Source organism: Monodon monoceros, unplaced genomic scaffold (assembly GCF_005190385.1).
Source record: "Monodon monoceros isolate NGI ecotype Baffin Bay Population unplaced genomic scaffold, NGI_Narwhal_1 Super_Scaffold_18, whole genome shotgun sequence".
NCBI lineage: Eukaryota > Metazoa > Chordata > Mammalia > Artiodactyla > Monodontidae > Monodon > Monodon monoceros.
Genome location: NW_021703774.1, coordinates 73,310,154 through 73,331,158, shown reverse-complemented (window position 1 = coordinate 73,331,158; position 21,005 = coordinate 73,310,154). Strand labels below are relative to the sequence as shown.

At 43.7% G+C, this 21,005-nt stretch overlaps 1 protein-coding gene across 1 annotated transcript; it reads right to left on the bottom strand.

Moving 5' to 3' along the window:
* Nucleotides 1-12,522: 12,522 nt before the first annotated feature.
* ENSA (endosulfine alpha) lies at nt 12,523-19,466 on the bottom strand. The gene is made up of 4 exons (XM_029230087.1): nt 19,260-19,466; nt 17,468-17,593; nt 16,004-16,170; nt 12,523-13,258 (listed from the first exon to the last, which is right to left on the bottom strand). The coding sequence occupies exons 1-4, from the start codon at nt 19,314-19,316 to the stop codon at nt 13,243-13,245; spliced, it is 366 nt and encodes a 121-aa protein (XP_029085920.1). The 5' UTR covers nt 19,317-19,466; the 3' UTR covers nt 12,523-13,242.
* Between the last annotated feature and the right edge of the window lie 1,539 nt (nt 19,467-21,005).

Here is a 21,005-nt window from a genome sequence, read left to right as displayed (position 1 = left end):
CGAGTCTATGTGATTTAGTCATACTTCACAGGCCAAGTCACAGGGTAGTCATCAAGTTGGTCAGACATGGTTTGGTTACGCCTCCCTTTAGTGATAAAGCTAATGTCTAGGGCCCACTACAATGATCCCACTGCCCATGAGAGGGAAAGCTCAGGACTCCCTCTTGGCTCCAAACCTGGTTCTCCATGAGGGTGTACCTAGGACATTGTTGTTTGGGGGGGCAGCCATGGACCCTGGAGTCTGTCAATTACCAAATGACCTTAGATAAATTACCTTTTCTGAGCTTCATTAAACGTCTGTAAAATAGTCTTACCTTCTAATTCAAAATTTAATTTTAATCACATAATTAATGCATAAATACTCTCCTTATAAAAAAAGCAAACCATTAAGACGAGACTAACTTTCCTTTGGTTATCACCTTCAATCCCATTCCCCTAACTCCCTTCCAGATGTAACCACAATTCTTAGTTTATAAAGTATCTTTCCTTTTTCAATCAAATCTGTTTTAACCTGTAAAAATAGGATAGTGATATCTATTCTGTGAAATAGGACAGAGGTGAAAATGCAAGGCGCATAATGTTTTCTTCTATTTTCTCAGTGTGTTGGGAGGAACTGAGACCTCTTGCAGGAACATAGCTGTACACTAAATTCAAGCTGAAGAAGAGAAATCTTACCTATTTTCAGGGTTGGAAATACCTGCCCTTTATCTGATATTAGAAAGTTCCAGGTTTTTTTGTTTATTTTTTTTTTCGGAAAAAATTCAATAGACGTCATGCACAGAATCTACAGTAGGAATAAGCCCCAGCCTGTTACACCAACACAGGCAGCCTGCTCTTGGATAGGGGTCTGCTGGAGAAGGGTAACCAGGGCCAAAGGCCCAGAGAGCACTCTGCCTCCATTATACTCTTCCATTTCAGCCAGGCAATGATTTTGTGTATTGTGTCTTTTCTTTCATCTCAAACTACAGAAAGGAAGAGATCATATACCCAGATTTTCCTTCCCAAAACAGCTTTCCATCTGAGTACAACAAAGGCAAAACACAAAGCAATCTTCCCACACAATTCTGCTCTTCCATCATTCTACAGGACAAGGGACACTCCCACAATAGCTTTTTTCTACTATCAGAGAGGACACACAAGCCAAGATTTCCAAAGGCACCTGTGGTTGGTTCCCAGGTGCCCCCGAGCAGGCTTTTATTTTAGCATAAGAACAAATTCCATTTATTGAGCACGTACTTTGCCAGCCATGATACAAATTTCTTTACATATATCCAATTTAATTCTAACAAAATCCATATAAGGTTTGTATTATAATTATCCTCATATTACAGATTAAGGGACTGAAGTTCAAAAAGGTTAAGTAATTCTGTTTTTAAACTGTGACTTCCTGAGGCAAGGGAGATGTTTAAGAACAATACTCGTCCGTGGGAAGTGTCATCTGGGAGCAGGAATGAGAAGCATGAAAATGTGGGGAGAAAAGAAGAGGTAGGACAATAGCAAATTAAGAGAAAGAAAAAATGCATGTCCCAGTAAGAAGTGCCATTCATCTCCACTGCTCAGCCTGGGCCGTACCCTAGGGTGTGTGTTTGTGTGTAAACCTTCATAGCAACCAGCTGGTTTATGTCTCTCTATGACAACATAGGTTTGCAGTGTGTAAATATGGGCACTGGTGAGGATGAGTGTGGGCTGGGGAGGGGAAGTAGGACCGCTGAGTCAAGGGGAAATTGTGCAGAAAGGGCAGATTCCTTTATGCTCTCATCTCTCCCTCCCAGCCCACCCTCAAGATAGGAAAGGGGCTTAAAGCCCTGCCCTCTCCTTGATTCACAGCAGTTACAGGTAAGAGCTAAGCCTTGCATACATGTTGTCTTATTTTAACCAATTATGTAAATTCCTATCCAGCGAGGGGGATCCCCTTGGTGCAAGAGGGGAAGGGTAGAAACTTTTGTTTCCCATTTTCACCCCAGGTGCCACTTTCAGGGCCACTGAGGGTAGAGAGAGGTCGGAGGATCCCATCTGATGAAGGCATGGTGGCCCCAGAGGGAAAGGTGAGGGAGAAACCAGGCAAAAGGGTGTAGGAATAAGAATAGACACTGCTGAGAGGATTACATAGCCCCAGGCTTGAGTTACAAGAACCTCTTCCTTTAGTCAGAACAGTGGTTCCCAACCACGGGATCCCAGGGAACATGTGGCAATGTCTGGGGACTTTTTTGATTGTCCTGACTGAGCATCTAGTGGGTAGAGCACAGAGATGCTGTTAACATCCTAAAATACACAGGACAGCTCCCATAACAAAATATCTAGTTCAAAATGTCAATAGTCCCAAGGTTGAAAGTTAGAATATTCTGGTCCTACATGAGTCCTCTCCTCGGTCCATTGCAGGAGCACCAGTGATAGGTCAAATTACTTGAAGGGAATACCATGGGATGCCAGCTTGTTACCCTGGGCCCTGAGTTCCTCTCAAACTTCCAACTCAAGTATTTTCTTTGTTTACTCCTAACAAAAACAAACTTAAGCTGGAGTCCCAAATTTGCTGTAAAGTCAGCTTCTAGAGAAGAGGGCCTTCGGTATCGGAAAAGCTGCCTGACAGAGGCTGTGCGACTGGACAAAAGGCATGATCTCTTGGCCAGTGTTTCACTGAACTCAGTGATCTCAAATGTTTCTTTAGTTCTAAACTCTGTACTTTTGGATAGTTCTTGCATGTAGCTGTACACAATTTGGGTCAATGGACAAGGCAATGACTCAGAAATGCAATGGAGAGAAGTCTGAGGGTGTTTTCAGACTTTCCTAATCATAAAAGTTGCTTCAGACATGGACTTTACCAGTTTTTTTTTTTTTTTTAGTCTATTTTCGGCTGCGTTGGGTCTTCGTTGCTGCACACGGGCTTTCTCTAGTTGCTGGGAGCGGGGGCTACTCTTCGTTGCAGTGCGTGGGCCTCTCATTGCAGTGGCTTCTCTTGTTGCAGAGCACCGGCTCTAGGCACGCAGGCTTCAGTAGTTGCAGCATGCGGGCTCAGTAGTAGTGGCTTGCGGGCTCTAGAGCGCATGCTTAGTAGTTGTGGTGCACGGGCTTAGTTGCTCTGCGGCATGTGGGATCTTCCCGGACCAGGGCTCGAAGCCATGTCCCCTGCATTGGCAGGCGGATTCTTAACCACTGCACCACTGGGGAAGTCCCAGACCTGGACTTTAGTGTCAAACCAGGACTCATGATCGCTGAATGATTCCAGGTCTTTCCTTTGTATATTTGAGTAGGTGGTATCTACGTGGGGTGATTAATGGTGCTGGTGAAAGACAGTTCAAGGAATCCACCTGATTCAGACTGGGTAAGAAGATAGATTAAGTTGTCTCTACCCGCCCCCCAACCTCCCCCCAACAAAATTTCCCCCATAGGTCTGATTATGTTCAAATTTCTACCATGAGAGTTTTATATGCAGTTAAAAATATAAATATTTTAGCGTAAGTATCAGTTTGACGTTACTAATTGGGTTTGGGACTGTAAGGTAGGTAGGTGGCTGGCACTTGATCAAGAATGATGCTTCTTGATGGGTATGTAGCTCTAGCAGTTAATGAATAACTTGAGAAAAGTTCTTGTACTGTGTAAATTCTATTCAGTTCAATCTTTTCAATCTAAATATAATAATAAAGATTTAATAACTAAGAGTTCATATTTTGCATTAATCTCTAATATCCACCCATGATAAATATATGTCAAAAGAAGGTTCAAAAAAAGTCCATCTAAAAACACTAAGTGCCTCTGTCAGTAAACTTCCGTTTATACCAGAACTTTTCTTTTACCTGAAGAGGCCACTTTACCACAATGTTGTTATCAGTATTTAGTGCTCTCTTCCTGTCATAAGTTAGTGTTTTACAGAAAAGCTATCCTTGGTTGACCTTCTGAGCACTCGGCCTTTGCCTGTACTTTCTTAGTCATGTGGCTCATCTAGAAGTTTTCCAAAAGAGAGACCCAGCTTTGTGTGGGGAGTACCCTTCCAACATTGTTCTCTCATTTACAAGTCTCATTTCCCTGCTTATCCACTACTGCTGCCATTCAGAGACTGCTGAAAGAGGTCAAACTCTTTTTATTGTTTTCTGAATACTTATAGATTAATCTGAACATGTTAGTGAACAATTTATTCCTTCAACAAATACTTATTGAACACATATGTGCCAAACACTTGATGCTGGGGATATAGCAATGAACAAGACAAAGCCCTGGTAGGAGTTCAATAAATACTTGATAAAGGTGTGAATGAAGGACCCTCCTCCAGTTGTTCACTTTAGTCTAGCTTCTTGTTCCTCTTTGTAATCATTGTTCAAGCTACTGTTCCATTCTCTTTCTCCTAGAATGTCTTCTCAGAGGTGGAATGCTTGATCTTCCCCTCAGAACCCTGAGAGGGAGGCCTGAGGAGACTGGATTCCATAGCCCTGTGGGGCCTTCAGTCAAGACTGGTACCAAACAACTTTTGAACCAAAATTGGGAACCTTAGGCTAATTCACTGCACAAGTGGTTCCCATCTCTATAATCTTTGGACCCTGCCCCAAATACAGATCTCTCCTACTTATACTTTCATCCCTGGTCCCCTCATTTCTCTGATGCCTCACACAGAAACTCCTCTTTAGAGAATTTCCCTCAACCCACTCATTCAAATTACACTGAGGTTATCCCCAAACACAGCTTTATTTGCAGACCTAGAGGGTTTTTCCCTCCTATATCAGAAAGTGGGGGAACAGAGATACTCCTGGTTCCCTAATGTCATTTTCAGGCCCTTATTTTTCCAAGATTATTTGCATGCTACCCCTCCTGCTTTGGAGTTCATCCCATCAAGCTAAACTCTCCTTCATATTCTCTGCTGTTCCTGGTCACTCCTACACCAGGACTGGCAGCTGGCTTCATCTTCTCCTCCCCAGGCTTGCATAATTCTGGATTCATTTAAACACCTTGATTTACTGACCCAACACTCTAAGCCCATAATTCTTTTATTGTTGCTGTTGTCATTTACTAAGCTAGACACTTCCATTTTCCTTTTATTAAAAAAAATACAGTTGGGTCTAATAAGAGATAACAGTACAAAATCTCAAACACATGAGCCACCTACCCTGGCAGTTGGATATGGAAACTCCCTTAGTTCTTTAACTCTCCAATGATCTTTATCTTTACTCCACTTAAAACACCCATTCCTATTGCCCTTGCATTATATGGAAGAGTTCCAACTCTGAAATCATAAACTCCAACATCATTCTGACACCATGTGCTGCCTGGGCTTCCAGTTTTACCACTTTCACTTCTAAATCACCTGCTCTTTGACCTTATCAAGGCTTCTCTTGACCGGAGTTTAACGTACCTCGCCAGTCTGAATTGGGTGGCTTCCATCTTTCACCAGCACCTTCAATCGCCTTGTTCCTTTGTCAATCCTCTTCATCTGTCTACAAATCATGATCCAGGATCTATACGATAATATGTCTTCTCTGCTCTTGTACCCAGGCAGCTGGGTGTTGCTAGAGAAGACAGCAGAAATATATGGATTGATACCATTCCAATGGATGATGCATTCCAAGGATGACACATTCATGGTTTCTGTTATACCCTCAACATTGTTTCCTAACTCTTTTAGTTTTTTCTTTTTTTAATTATTTTATTTTTGGCTGTGTTGTATCTTCGTTACTGCACACGGGCTTTTCTCTGGATGCGGCGAGCGGGGTCTACTGTTCGTTGTGGTGCGCGGGCTTCTCATAATACTATTTTTATCATCGCTCTTTCATCCTCCTCCCTTTCATCCTCTCTCCAACACTATGGCCACTCTTCTTAAGCCCCCTAACTCCCACTTCCCTCTCAAGTATCAACCTCACATCCTATTCCACAAAGAACAAGGAAGCTGTCAGACGAGGACTCCCATCAATTACCTACCCCTATTCACAAACAGCTGTGAGTTTACCCTTTGTTACATCTTCACCTTGAGTCTCATGCAGGATAAGGTATATATCCTCCTGCTTTAGACCAATTCCTAACTGAGCTGTCTTGCTAACTCAGCACCTCACCTTGTACAGTGGCTGGCACATAGTAAGTGCTCAATAAATGTTTGCTGAACTCTTGTTTAATTAACCACATCCACCTGAGCTCCTTCTTGCCCCCCAACTCCCCGTTTCTTTTTGGAACCCTGCTTTTTGGTTATCATCATTCTTTATTGAGCTTCTACTTTTACTTGTTCCTTTCACTTGGTAAATATACATGCCTATCATTACCATCCTAAAACAACAACAGCAAGCAACAAAACCTTCGCACACCACTCAGTTTTACAAGCAAGATTCTACCTCTACCAATCCATGGAAACTGGTTTCAAAAAGGTTACTAACTGGCAAATCAAATGGACACCCTTTAATTGATTTTTTTTTTTTTTTTTTTGGCTGTGTTGGGTCTTCGTTGCTGCGCGCAGGCTTCTCATTGCGGTGGATTCTCTTGTTGCAGAGCATGGGTTCTAGGCGTGCGGGCTTCAGTAGTTGCAGCACACGGGCTCAGTAGTTGTGGCGTACGGGCTTAGTTGCTCCGTGGCATGTGGGATCCTGCCGGACCAGGGCTCGAACCCGTGTCCCCTGCATTGGCAGGCGGATTCTTAACCACGGCACCACCAGGGAAGCCCCTTTTAGTCCATTTAAAAGAAACATTTTGTGATTTTATTCTTGTGATTTTATTTTTATTCTAGAATTAAAATAGAATTAAAATTACCTCTAGTGGTCAAATACATGCTCACTGCCAAAACCCTGAAAAGTACAGATAGTGGACACGCACACATACACACCTTAGACCATAATCCTGGCAAACAGTTATTCACGATTTTGGCACACTGCTTTCCTGAAATTTGGGGGCACTTTTTATTACATAGGTGAGATAGTCTCGTTTTTAAACTTAACTTCTAATAGCATTTTACACTATTGACTGAGTTTCTCCATTAAACTCTGTCCTTGGGCATGACATCTTCCTGATTCTCCTATTTTGTTGGGCCCTTTTCTCTATTCCTTTCAGATGTCAGCCTTCATCAGGATCAGTTCTTCAGTCTTTCTGCTCTCTATATTTTCACGGCCATGGCTTTACTAGTACATCTTAAAGTCTACAGAATCTGTATCTCCTATTCTGACTTTTTATCCAACCTCTAGACTCATAAATCCAGTAACTTTCTAGTCATCTACTCTTGGATGTTCTATAGGCACCTCATATCAACTCTTCGGCAAAACTGAACTCATTGTCTTCCTTGCTAAACTTGCTCTTCCAGCTGTATTCTCTCTCTGGATTATGGCATCATCATTTACCCAGCAACTCAGGCCGGAAAACTCGGAATTTTTTATTGGAGTCCTGTCTCTTCCCGAGTCCCACCCCCATGAAGTTCTGTTGATTGTACTTCTCATATATCTCTTGAATCTGTTCACTCTTCTTCATCCTCACTATCACTACCTTCTTTATTTCCCAGTCATATCTAGCCTACAGTACTGTAGCAACATACAGTCTGTCTCACTCATAACTCAACTAACCCATGGTAACAGTTTACTAAGTGTAGTACAGAATTCTCCACTTAGATGTTTCATTGTTACTTTAAACTTATTATGTCTCAAATTGAATTCATCATCTTCCTCTTCACAATAGCCTTAACCCTTCCCAACTTTTCCATCCCATTAATAGCGTCTCTAATACATCCATTATACCCTCTCCGATCTCTTCCTGACACTGCAATCAGAAAGATTATTCTAAGGAGCCAATCTGATCATGTCATTTCCTTGCTCAAAACCTTTATTCAGCAGCTTCACATTGCCTCCAGAATAAAGCCTAAAGGGTCCTTTGTGATCTAACCCTTGCTTCCCTCCACCGACATCTGGCCTCATTCCTTGCATGCTATGCTACAGCTACTCTCAATTAAGTTTCCAGAATGTAATACCTCTACATCTTTTCACATACTGTTTCTTCCACCTGGAAGACCTTTCCCAATCTAATCCCTTTACCTAAGTCCTACTACTCCATCATATTTCAGCTTAGACGCTACCTTCTGTGAAGGGATTTTTCCTGACTGTTCTTCTCCCACCTGCCCAAATTAGGTGTGTATTCTGTGCTTCCAGAGCATTTTGTGCTTATCCCTATCTTAGCACCAAATCCTTGTATTCTAATAATTGTCAGTCTACCTGTCTTTATTATATCCCCCAGTAGTCTTTAAGCTCCCTGGGGGCAGGAACCATATCTTAGGCACTGTTGTAGTCCCTGAAGTAAGGGCTTTTCATGCTTTATCTTGTTTAATCATCACAACAGTCATTTGTGGTGGGTACTACATCATTCCTATTTTACAAAATAAGTAAACTGAAGCAAAGAGAGTTTAAGAAACTTGTCCCAAATTATCAAAACCAGGAAACCTGACACTAGAACCAGTCCATCACTAAATCTATTACCTTTAAATCCCTTCTCCACACAATTTTGCAGTGACCTGTCTAAAACATAGAACTGACAAGATTTCTTCTTTGTAATCCCCTCAGTGGTTCCTATGCCTGCCTGCAAGTCATATCCTTGTCTACCTTCCTGGCCTGGTCTCCAGTGCCTCCCCAGGACTCACTTGATACTGCTACTGCAGAATCACCAGATTCCACAGTTTCATCCTTCTCTAAGTGTTGGTCCCTGTACAAAAATGCCCTTTCTCACCTTACCTTTCTGGAGAAATCCTGTTCCTCCTTCAGAATTTGCTCCATGAAATCTTTCCTGATCACTTTTTCTTTAAAAAGATTTATTAATTCATTTATTTATTTTTGGCTGCATCGGGTCTTCGTTGTGGTGCGCGGGCTCTTCGTTGTGGTATGACGGCTTCTCTCTAGTTGTGGCATGCGAGCTCAGTGGTTGTGGCACACAGGCTTAGTTGCTCCGCGGCATATGGGATCTTAGTTCCCTGACCAGGGATCGAACCCATGTCCCCTGCATCCACTGGACCACCAGGGAAGTCCCCAGATCACTCTTTTTTTGTTTTTATGGCTGCACTACGCAGCCTGTGAGATCTTAGTTCCCCGACCAGGGATTGAACCGGCCCGGCAGTGGAAGTGCTTCCTGATCACTCTTTTCCCCATCCCATTGCAGGCAGTGGAATCCTGCCTCCACTCTCGGAAGCTATGTGACTTGGCCAAGTTACTGATTTAGTTTTCTCATTTGTATAATGGCAAGACTAAGACTACCTACTTTGTAGAATTGTTGTGAGGACTAAATGAGATGATGTCAATTGAGTACTTAGCAATGGGCTAGGTGCAATTACTATTAAATACTTGTTCCTATTCCTCTATGTAGCTGGGCTTCTACTGCTGCAAGTTTAACACTGCATATGATTTCCTCATGTGTAGTTTCCCCACCAGAGTGGAATCGCCTTGAAAGAAGCACCCACATATCATTTATATTTTAGCACAATGCCTGGCATATTACAGGCACTTATTAACTGATAATTGAACTAGACAATTTAATACTACCCATCTTTCAAGGCCCAGTTCAATCTCCATTTCTTCCACTAATATTTACCTAATGATTCCAGCCCTCTGAATTTCCCCTTCTCAGAATTCTTTTACCACTGACATGTATTATATGTAGAAGTGTTGTCTCAATGAGGCTTCAAGTTCTTTCAGGGCAGACACCATTTCTTATACTGTTTATCTGCCCAACAACTGCTAATATTTCCAATCGCAAAGAGTTCAACAATTATTGGGGTTGGCCAAAAAGTTCGTTTGGGTTTTTCCAAAAGAGCTTATGGGAAAACCCGAACGAACTTTTTGGCCAATCCAATACTTGTGAATTAAAATATTGCTGCCCAAGCATGGGCAGCCTCATCTTATCTTTATTAGTAAGTCACCCATCTCTAAGAAAATTCAGCTAACAACTCATCTCCTGATCCTCCTTCTCTTAGCTTGTGGGAATTCTGCTTAGAACTGCATTAATTTGGAGACTTCCCTGGAGGTCCAGTGGTTAAGACTCTGTGCTTCCGCTGCAGGGGACATGGGTTCAATCCTTGGTCAGGGAACTAAGATGCCGCATGCCACGTGGGATCTTATTTATTTAGTTGCACCGGGTCTTAGTTGCCGGAGGCAGGCTCCTTAGTTGTGGCTCGCCGGCTCCTTAGTTGCGGCAATGCAAACTCTTATTGTGGGCATGCGAGTTGCGGCATGCAATGTGGGATCTAGTTTCCTGACCAGGGATCGAACCTGGGCCCCCTGCCTTGGGAGCACGGAGTCTCATCCACTGCGCCACCATGGAAACTCCCGCCACTCGGGATCTTACATTAATTTGCTTTTATTTGTATGCCACTGTCAGGTCTTAGCTTCCAAGGGAAGAGATCTTCCCTTTCCTTGTTAACCTCCCTCAAGGCCCAGTAGAGGGCACTATACACACAAGGGCTGCTAGTGTGGGTGCCACTGGCTGACTGTAGATATCGTCAATGGCAATTCTACGGGCTATTTTTCTTTTGCCTGTGTTTTCCATGCTAGGGCCACAACAGCTTAAAATAAATGCTGCTGGACAATAAAAATGGTGACTTCATCCCTGCCACCCTGCATATCAGATGGCTCAACTGAGACGCTTGTCAGCACAATTATCACTCAACCATGTTGGAGTAGAAGAACCCTTGAATCCACTCTCTGGAATAAAGATTTTAGAAAACACCAAGCTAAAATAATGGGCAGGAACAGCTATTTGAAGCACTGCAGAATCAGTCTTCCCTGACTGCCTAGCCCTATAGTATGGGAGTGAAGGAAAAGAAATGGCACGTTTTAAACTGAAACAGAAATAGGAACAAACATTTCTTGGCACCCCAGGATCCCTAATGCTATGCTTAAACCTAAGGGCCAGGGAAGCCAAGAATAATGGAAAAATCATATAAAAGCCTAGATACTAACTCAAGCTCTTCAGTAAACTAGCACTGCCACCTTGTAAGTAACTTATTTCTGTATGTCAACTTCCATTACCTGTGTATTAACTTCCGTTACCTGTATATTAAATGAAACTGCACTAACTAGATGATTCCACATCTTGAGACTTGCTGGCCTCATTCCCCAGCTGTAGCCACCTGGCAAACATAAAACTAGGGACAACATGCTCAAAAAGAAGTCATGGGACTGGTTTAAGGGGAATAAGGATGAAAAGGCTCAGAAACCCCACCACAATAAACATTCATATATCTCCTAGCTTTAAGATATAAAGTTTAGGGAAGCCCCTGGCAGTCCAGTGGTTAAGACTCCGTGTTTCCAATGCAGGGGGCGTGGGTTTGATCCCTGGTCGGGGAGCTAAGATCCCATGTGCTGCGTGACCAAAAAAAAAAAAAAAGAAATGAAGACGTATCTAAAAACAACCCCAAAACGTGGAGACCTTTAGAGAAAAATGGCTCTAATCGCTAAGTAAAAATTTTAAATGTTCTCTGTATAAAAAAAAAGATATAAAGTTTATACCTTTTGAAGTATATGAACTTTTTCATATATTTTCTTCCAGTTAGACAATAAACCCCACAAAGGTAGGGAATGCCTTTAATATATTTCTCCAAACCAGCTGGCTCACTTAGTGTCTAGCATGCTGTTCAGAAAGGCTGATGGTTAGGAGGCATCACAATCCGCTGGCTAAATCAGGAGAGAGCAAGTCAGCATAACATCCCGAGTAGCTGAAAACTTATTGGGAAAGTTTCTGATTAAGAAGAATGAGTTAGATACTGAGAACAACATTCCTTCTCTAGTTTAGAAGTACTCCTCCCCCTCAATATGATAGAGATTTCTCTGGAATATCTATGTCTCGTGGACCCTGTTTATCTTCCTTGATGCACACTCATTTGAGAAGCCAATCACATTTGGGAAAATACCATGATAAATTCTCCTAATCAAACTTGGGCAAATGGGCAAGTTTCAATCTTCACACATGGTAGATTGGTGTGAGAGGAGACAAGTGAGTTTGTTTCTCCTTGGGTAACATTTCTTTTGTATATTACACTCACAAGTAGTTTTAAACTTTTTTCAGTGGCAGGATTCCAGTGACGGTTAGGACATCATGAGGAAAGAAGTGACTCTGCCCCCTGCTGGCCACTAGCAGAAAGGCTTGAAATCCTTTTGGCTTATTACTAGAGGTCACATTTCTCCTTCACAGACATGAGAGCTTGTGAAGGAATGGAAGACTGAAAGGGAAAAGGAAAAGCAGGCTTCCTTTTTTGCTTAGCCTGTACTGAGCTTTAGGTGTCAATAAACCATTTAGATCAAATACCGCAAACCCCTTATTTTGTGAGTCAAAACCTGAGGTGGCTGCATCTTCTGCATTAGCTACACAAACAGTAGCTTGGACAGGAGTCAGGAAAAGTCCTGGTCTATATGCCAACGTCCCTGCTCCCTCTCCGTAAATTAGGGAAACGGGGAACCCAGACACATCCCACATGAAGGACCCCTGTTCCTTAGAAACTCAGGCTCCACACTGGCTTCTCCCCTTGAATGGTGTCTTCAGTATTGTTTTCTTCCCTTTCCCCAAACCCCAATAAAACACACCAACTGCTTCAGAGTATTTCTGGGTTGGGTTTTTTTTGTGGGTCTTCTTTTGTTTTTTATTTCAAACTGAAAAAGTCCCCTGGGCTCTGTGGAGCTCCCCACGCTCATGGCCCCCTTCTCCCACGCTCACTGCCCTTCTTCCCGCAGCAAATCTATTTCAAGGACAGCACTTTTTTTTTTTTAATGAATAATTGAGTTCTCAGCTTGCTCTGCAGAACCAGAGGAGCTGTCTGCATCTTTCATATTTAGATGGTCAGTTTCTTTTATCTGACACCAGGTCCCCAGCCACATCCAAGCAAACAAGGCATTCTTCTACAGAGCTGAATTAGAGCCTCTCATCTTTTGTCCATTTTACTTCCTCCTCCTCACACCCACCCACCAGCCACATGGTTAAGGAGGATAGTCAAGAATGTTTTTATCAACTCCAAGCCCTAATTCATATTCCCCCAAATCTCCCACTCCACCCTCCCAACCCCCCACCCCAACCCCAGGATTTCACCGAGATGTCTCCCAACAATTATTTGGAGAAAAAGGAAAAACAAAAAAGGTTCAAGGTCTTGGTGCTCAGCCCAAGGGGCTCCATGCGCTGGGACACCGACGGGCAGGGGCTTCTGCCTCTCCAGCCCGCACCCGAGCCACCTCCTGACCCCTGGCTGCAAAAGCAGGGAGGGGCAGGAGCCAGCACAGGACCCAGGGGGGCAGCGTCTCAGGATCTGGCGGAGCCCCGGGCAGCATCATTCAACTTGGCCACTGCAGATGAACACAGAAGAAAAAGAAAACACTGTCAAGCAGTAAGGGAAAGAACCCTAAGTTCCACCCCAGTCTCTACCCCATCACTCTTCCACACTTAACAATCATTAGGGCTACCTGGCACATGTCTCAATCCTATCCAGCGAGTTGTTTAAAAAAAAAAAAAAAAAAAGAATTTCAGTCTTTTCCTGTCTTCAAAACAAAATGTTCTCTGTCTTTTTGGAGATACCCATGAAAACAAAAACAAAAACAAATTCTTTAGACAAGATCAAAATAACTGGAGGTTTTCAGGGGTGTAAGCTGCCTGGCTCAGAGCAGGCTTGGTTTCAGAGGCATGGCCAGAGCCACTTGCAGCAGCAGAGACGGACTGGGAGCACACAGTGATCAGGTGGTAACTGCACGGAGGTCAGGGCCAGACAGCACACATGTTGTTCTGAGTGGACTTAATAATCTAGGTTTAATCAAAGCAATTTGGATTTGGATTTTGAAATGACCCTTCTTTGCCATGGAAGCTATGTACTTCACGCTGTGGAAACAGGTGGCATATACAGAACGTAGCTTGCTTCTTTGTTTTCTTAGCCTTGAAGATGACCAGGTGGAGAGAGAGACCAACAGTTTTTCTGATTTCCCTATTTCTTCTATTCCTTCCTAAAAACCAGACTCACTGTGGCCTCAGTCTTGAGGAGTCATACTGACCGACAGAGAAAGCAGCTCAGACAGAAAAGAAAATACAAAATTTGAGAAGATCGGAGGTGAAGAAAACGTACAAAATTATATATATATTTATATATATAATAACATGACATATCTATGTACAACATGTCTGGGACAGTTGAGGAAACTATACAAGGATGTTCAGCATTTTCCCCTTCCCACATGGACTTTAGACTAAGGAAGACAGCATGAGGAAATGGAGCAAGAAACACAAAAATTATATACAATTACAAGTGACAGCCAAGGAGTTTGGGGGCCAGGGAATCACAGGATCCTGCTCTCTCCATTCCCTCCTCACCAACTTTTTCCTATCCAATCTGAATGATGGCCTGAAAAGTGAATGGCTGGTCAGGAAAGAAGTAGAGACACACCCTAAACCACCCCCCGCAACGTGCATTAGCAAGTTCACCAGTCGTCCTCATCAGGTCAGATGTGTGGTACATCAGAACTGGTGAGCTGAGAGGGCAAGAGAGGATTATAGAATCTTCCCCTCCTGAACGGCTAGTTCGCACCCTGCTCTCTCTGTGATAACTAGCAGGCTGCTGCATTCAGGCCAAGCCAGTGATAACTAGACTGATGATGCTGGCCACCTGCAGCCCCGTTCCCCCACCTGGTTCACGATCAGCATTGCTACTTCTCAGAGCACAGGAGCTGGGTTACTGGGCTCTAGGAAGGCAGAGATTTCTCAGTGCTCCTTCTCCTTCTCCCTAACCACCTTCCCCAGCTTCCTCCAAGGTGATTCATCTCCTGAGAACCTGCTGCTCCAGCCCTGCAGTAGCACGAAGCCCTGGAGGCTCGCTCAGTTCATCCCTTTTCTTCTTGTCTCCCTAACAATACACCTGGCAGCTGATAACATCTGAAATATGGGACTCCAAATGTGCATGACTGAGCATGTTTCTTCAGGCCCACAGCTTGGCTGCCAGAGCAGCTTTTTAGCAGCAAGGGCCCAGATTGTAGGAAAGCAGGTGAGGGCAGAGGCAAGAGCTTTCACGGCTAGCTTCTTAGAATTTTTTTTCTTGACCCTCAAGACCATGATACTTATGAGGCCCTCTTGCCTGAATTTATAACCCCCAAACCTCAACTTCTCTCCCCGTGTAGTCTTCAAATAGTTCCCCTCTGTAGGCTCACCTATAGGCCTTCCTCACTTTTGGCATTACAATGAACAGCAGTTTTTTTCAGGATTTTAGAATCAGAATCAATCTTATCTATATTCAACTGTTTTACAGAGGCGGAAATAGAAATCCAGAGAGGTTAAATGCCTTGACCAAGGTTACATGTCAATTCTGCCTAGACTGAGTGGGACTAGAACCCAGATACCTTGACTCTTAACCCAGTGTTCTTTCCACTATCCCACGATACTTTCAAAAAGCAACATGCTGGAAGAGAGAGAGAAGGTGCCCATTTTATGTGAATTATATCCTCCAATCTTTACATTATTTAAGAACCAGGGTAAACTGTAAAAGACACTGACTGAGTAAAGGAGGTTAAGTGGGCATTATAGTTTTAGGCAAGCAAATCAGTTTTTCCTTTTGAGGCTTCTCTACACCTGCCATAATGGAAACATGAAGCAGTAGCAGCCCAAGGGACAAAACATTTAAAGCACAGAAAACAGATCCCATTCAATCTATCTTTCCCAACCATGTCAGGTTAGCCTTGGGATGTTAAACCTGTCATATTATTCCCAAGGCCTAGCCTAACCAATTTTGGGATATTCTCTTCCAAAAGGAGAAGTCACATCTCCCCAGTTTTTTGTACAAAAGAAAAAGAGTTTGCAGCATTATCCAATCCTAGTCTCCTATTTCTGAGCCCCTACCTGGGCTACATGAGGGTGTGGAAATCTCAATTTATCCAAAGAAATGAACTCAGAGCCTCTCTTCAGCCCACATTACCTTCTCAGCAGCCCCCAGGAGAATCACAGTCATTTCTGGCTAGCAAGCTGAGAAGATATAACTAGGTGCCCATTCCATCCCTGCCTATGATATACAAAAGTCCAGTGGGTGAGGAAGGGGAGCAGAAGGGGGCCCCGGTTACCCCGCAAGCTTGCTGGTGACGAGTGAGGACTTTCTCTGGGGCAGATCCTGTGGGGTGGGGATGTGGTCACCAGTCACCAGGTTCTTGTCTGGTCCTGCACTTGGCAGCTGCTTATTCTTCATCTTGGCTTTGGCCATGTTGTAGTCTCCTGAGTCAAAGTACTTTTGCTAAGAGATAAGAGGGAGGTTTAGGTGAGTGAGGAGCTCTGGTCTTCCTCAAAAACAAGGAGACTCACATCCACTATAAACCTTCATCCACGCTCAGACCTTTCAAGTCTCTTTTGGATTAGTCTCATGCATACAGAACTTAGCATTAATTACATTTACTTACGTCTTCTCCCCAGTGTGTTCTGACTTTTTCAGGTATGGAAGCAGTTTCCCAACTAGGGTGTTATTTTTGGAGTTAAGAGATAGCTCCTACATCCTCTGTACCCACATCTTTTGTAGCCCCATGAGTACAGGATGGTTCAACCAAATTACTGACTTTATTCACTAAGGCTTATAAGGACCTATTAGCCTCCAATGGGCTTGGTGCTGGGGAAACAGAAATGAATAAGATACAGAGAAGGGTCGATCCGGGGCTATCAGCAGGAGATCAACCTCAAGCTAACAACCTCAAAATTAAAAAATATTCTCTCAGACTATGAATAGAAACTGGGCTTGTTCATGAGAATGTACTTTCCTCTAACTGCAAGCACTCCCACACACGTTCCATGGCTCTGACAGCCTGCCCACGCCTGCCTTGCTTACAGCAAGGTAAACTGCAAATCAGCATCACATCATCATCTGTGACTAAGACTCAGTAACCGGGATTCTCCACAGGAATCTGCTTCCCTCTCCATTTCATCCACATAGATAAACACACTCCAGGTTAATGACATACAATCCCTCAGTCAGCTTTCAGTACCTCTGAGGACTGAGAAACCTGATCAGGAGCTAGATGGCTATGAAGGTAAGACTCTGCCTTGGGAGAAGGACCATTCTGGACAGGAAAAATAAGTCTCTTCAGGGAGCATAGGTAGTAGTTGGTGCTAACTTCAGGGGTCTAAAGACATCTACTATTCAAGTTGAGGAAATCTGTAGGACAGATGGGCTGATCTTTTTCTGAAATGACACACCCCAAAATTTAGCTCTAATCCTAAATGTGCAATCCTAAAACTCCCACCATCCAAACAGGCAAATGCCTGGTGACTGTCAGCATTCCAGACTCTAACATCCTTCCCTCACTCCCCCAACCCCATACCCAAATGCCCCTACATTAAGCCTTAATATCCTACGTGGGAAATCAGAAGATAACTGATACCATTTCAGGGATTTACAATATTTGCCTTGCTTTTTACAAGTTTCTAATTTTTCTCTACTACTGCCCCACAACAAAACCTTCATATTGGTGTTCAGTAGAACTTCCACAGATCTCATCCCTAAGGCCCCCTTTGGCTCCGAAGTAAGAGATTGTGCCCCGTACCCCTTTCTGGAGTCTCTTCATGAGGAAGTCGGAGCCTCCAGGCTTTTGTCCTAGGCTTGGATATTTGGCCTTTAGCTTTGCCTCCTCGGCTCTCTCAGGGAGCATACCTTCTTTCTCCTGTGTGTCCTGGAGGAAACAAACGGGCCAACAAAATTAAACAATAAGAAGCAACTGCTTCTAATATCTGATAACTTTTATACTATCACCTTTTCCTGGAGGTCTACCTGTTAGTAAACATGCTATTTCCACTCTGTTCTTAAATAAAGCTAGACCTTTGTTCAGATCCCTAAAGCTCAAGATGACTGTACTGTGAGAAGAAAAGATAACTTGCTTCTCACACGAAACCCAGGGAACCACCCCAGTGACCTGTGAGTGACCTATACCTAAACCTAAACACAATACTTCACTCAAAGAGCAAGCGATATCTCACTCAGAACAGAAGCTAGGAAAGACAGTGAAAAGAGCTAACAGGGCTTCTGGTGATACAAAATTAGTACGAAAGTTTCCTAGCTGTCCCTAAAACACAGTACAGGTCAAATGGGAAATCAAGGGGGATAACTGCTGAGATGTACCCTCCTAAGCTAGTCAGCAGATAAGTCTCTCTACGGAGGAGGCTAGCTATGTAGCCATCTCCAGACATCTCCACCTTAGTAATGGGACAGCATTGCTTCCATAAACACTGTAGTAGGAAGGTGACAGGTAAACAAGAGATTAAAATGACACTTTTTAACCTCAAGAAAATTAAGGTACAGTAGGTTCACTAGTATTTACCTACCAGCTTTGCCAAAAAATCAACACCTTCCCTAGTGACGGAAGTTTGGGGAACATGCCAAGAGCTCAATTAGCTTGTGGGGGCTCTTACTGTTGCTGTTACTCCCTGCTTGCTTTTTGTAGGCCCTGCAGCACTTTTCTTTACTGACTTTTTAAAAAAGGACACGAAGCCAATTTGTGGCTCTTCTTAGTGGAATTACATTCCCTTCCCTTGAAAACCTGGCACAGACATAACACCGGGTGTATTTCATGAACCCGAATCCAGTACTAAATGTTATAAGTCAAATACAAACCCCCAAAGAGGGTGGCGTGTTTTCATCACAGAATTGCGGGTTAACTAAGTCTCACTACCTTGGAAGTCTGGGGGGAATATGGTGGCGTCTTTCTTGTCACGACTCTGTCGCCGTCTTTTCTAGGTTTAACCTCCATTATTCTGTTTGGAGCTCTAGTCCTCTTCAATTTTGTAAGGTCCTCTTTGAAGGTGGGCAACAGACCATCTCCAGCGGTCAAAACAGGTCTCTCTGAGAAAGTTGCCGCCTTAAACTAGCCATGATAATAATTACTCTTCTCCCTTCCCCCAGTGCTGGTCCTTTTTAAACGTCTTTACCTCTACTTGTATCTTTCTGGGGATTTAGAATGCAAGCCCCAGCCTAGTGGTTGGGTCATTTTACCCCTACTAACCAGTAACACACATCTCATCCCGGGACCACCAACCCCTTTCATTCACCCGTCTTTCTAAACACCCGCCCCGCACCCAGGCTCGGCCAATTATAGCACAACTTCAATGAGTTGAGCGGTAGGTCTACTGGCCAATCAAGAAGAGAACCGCATTGATTGACAATCCACCCAGCTAACCAGCGCCAAAGCAGCCCTCCGTACTGAAGCTCACCCTGCATGACGCAAGAAGTGGCCAACCCCTGCAGAGCCCGAGACCATGGCGACCAATCCGCACTGGTGGGAGACCGTCTCCCGCCCCATCACGGTCGACCCCAGCTCGCCCACCGCACCCCCTCCATTTCACCTGCTTCTCCTCGCCGGTCTCCTCCGCAGGGTTCTCCTCCTCTTGTTTCTGGGACATGGCGGGACCGGGACTGTGGAGTGTAGGGGACTCAGGAAGTCACCCGGAGAAGGGAAGGGGGAGGGGAAACGGGACAACCTGCGCTGCTTCTTCGGCTCCTGTCACTAGGGTTGCTCAGTCAAAATGGCGGCTCTTGCCTGTGACGTTGCGGCCGCCCCTTCCTATGGGAGCCAATGGGAGCGGGGTAGATAGGGCAATGACGTAACGACCTACCAATAGTTGCTGGCTAAATGTGGGTTCTATGGAGGCGACGGGCAAGCTGGAAGGCCAACCTGGAAAGAGAGTGACCCACAAGGACCAATTGGAAGCCCTTGGGAGATGTGAGGGGGTGGTGCTGGTAGCTCTGGCATTTTGCTCCTTTGATGGAGTCAGACTTCCTTCGGCTCCACCGCCCCGCGCCCAGGAGGCTTTGCTGAGCTTCAAATTGGAGAGCGAAATGATGGAAACCTTTTATTTCCAGGTGAAGAGGATTAAGCTTTACGCAGTGTTAGCAGAAAATTATCAATCACCAGAAAATAATTAAGAGGTCAGACACACTATTCCAATGTGTCACTTGGGGTCTGGAATGGAGAGACTGAGTCATCTTGCGGAACACAAATGGCTTACGTTTCATGATTTAACTCATGTACAGTTTTTTACTTGTTCACAGTCATCCCATGGAGACTTGAGCTCTTTGAAACAGTACAGGTCTAGGTACCTGGTAAACATTTAGCAAATACTTGCTAACGTATCCTGAGTCACAGTTCAACAATATTTTTTGAGCGTCTATTTGAAGACGGTACTGTTTTAGTTTTAAAGGGGATACATATGTAGTAAGGCAGTCTCTGCCATAGAAAGTTTAGTGGGCTTGTAAAGTTTAGTGGGCTTGTGGGGAGGGTTTTCACAGTGTGCCAGGTGTACCTTAAATCCTCAAGATTAAATAGACACGTCTTCCTAGAGTGTTAGTCAAAAAGCACTACATTTTTATATTAAAACAGTCTAATACTAATAACACTGAAAAATTCATATTAAATTTTAATTTTCCAGGCAGCCTGTTGTGACAGATAGCCTTGGGGCTGTTCATTTTCCTGTATAATTAGGTACACTTCTAATGGAAAAGTTTGAGAAGCATAGAATACACAGATTATTATCATACAAGGCAAAATCTGGTCAGCATTGAAGTAAAAGTATTAATAAAGTGGTATAGGGGTTCAAATGAAGGTTCATATTCAGTTTAGGGTCCCCCCCACAAAAATAGACTTTGTGATGGAGGTGGGTATTTGAAATCAGCTTTAAAGAATTTAGGAGTTTGCCAGGTAAAGGTGAAGGAAGGGTATTCTAGGTGATGGGGTCAGCATGAAGGCTAGAAAAATACAACTGAGTCCAGAACATGGAGGACTCTGAATGCCAGGATAAGGAACTAGTGAATAATTTAGTTATCCAGGGGAGACATTTAAGGATTTTAGGCCAGAGAGTGGCAGATCAGAACTGTTCATTAGGAAGATTAATCTAGTGGTAATGAATAAAAATCATTCAGAATTCCAAGCAGAAAGATAGTGGGGGTGGACAGTCTAGCCAGGAGTCCACTGCAATACTCTGGGTAGGAGATAATTAGGATTTAAACTAGAAACGTGATAGTTTAGAATGGAAAACAGTGAACCTAATTGAGTCTGTGGCAATGTAATCTACTAGATTAGCAGCTGACTGAAT

What these genes read in the sequence shown, in the direction of transcription:
- ENSA (XM_029230087.1), bottom strand. Translation starts at nt 19,316, where the DNA reads ATGTCCCAGAAACAAGAGGAGGAGAACCCTGCGGAGGAGACCGGCGAG. An exon ending in AGACCGGCGAGGAGAAGCAG is followed by an intron (nt 17,594 to 19,259) that starts GTGAAATGGAGG and finishes TGTTTCCTCCAG; the next exon opens with GACACACAGGAGAAAGAAGG. An exon ending in TGAAGAGACTCCAGAAAGGG is followed by an intron (nt 16,171 to 17,467) that starts GTACGGGGCACA and finishes CTTATCTCTTAG; the next exon opens with CAAAAGTACTTTGACTCAGG.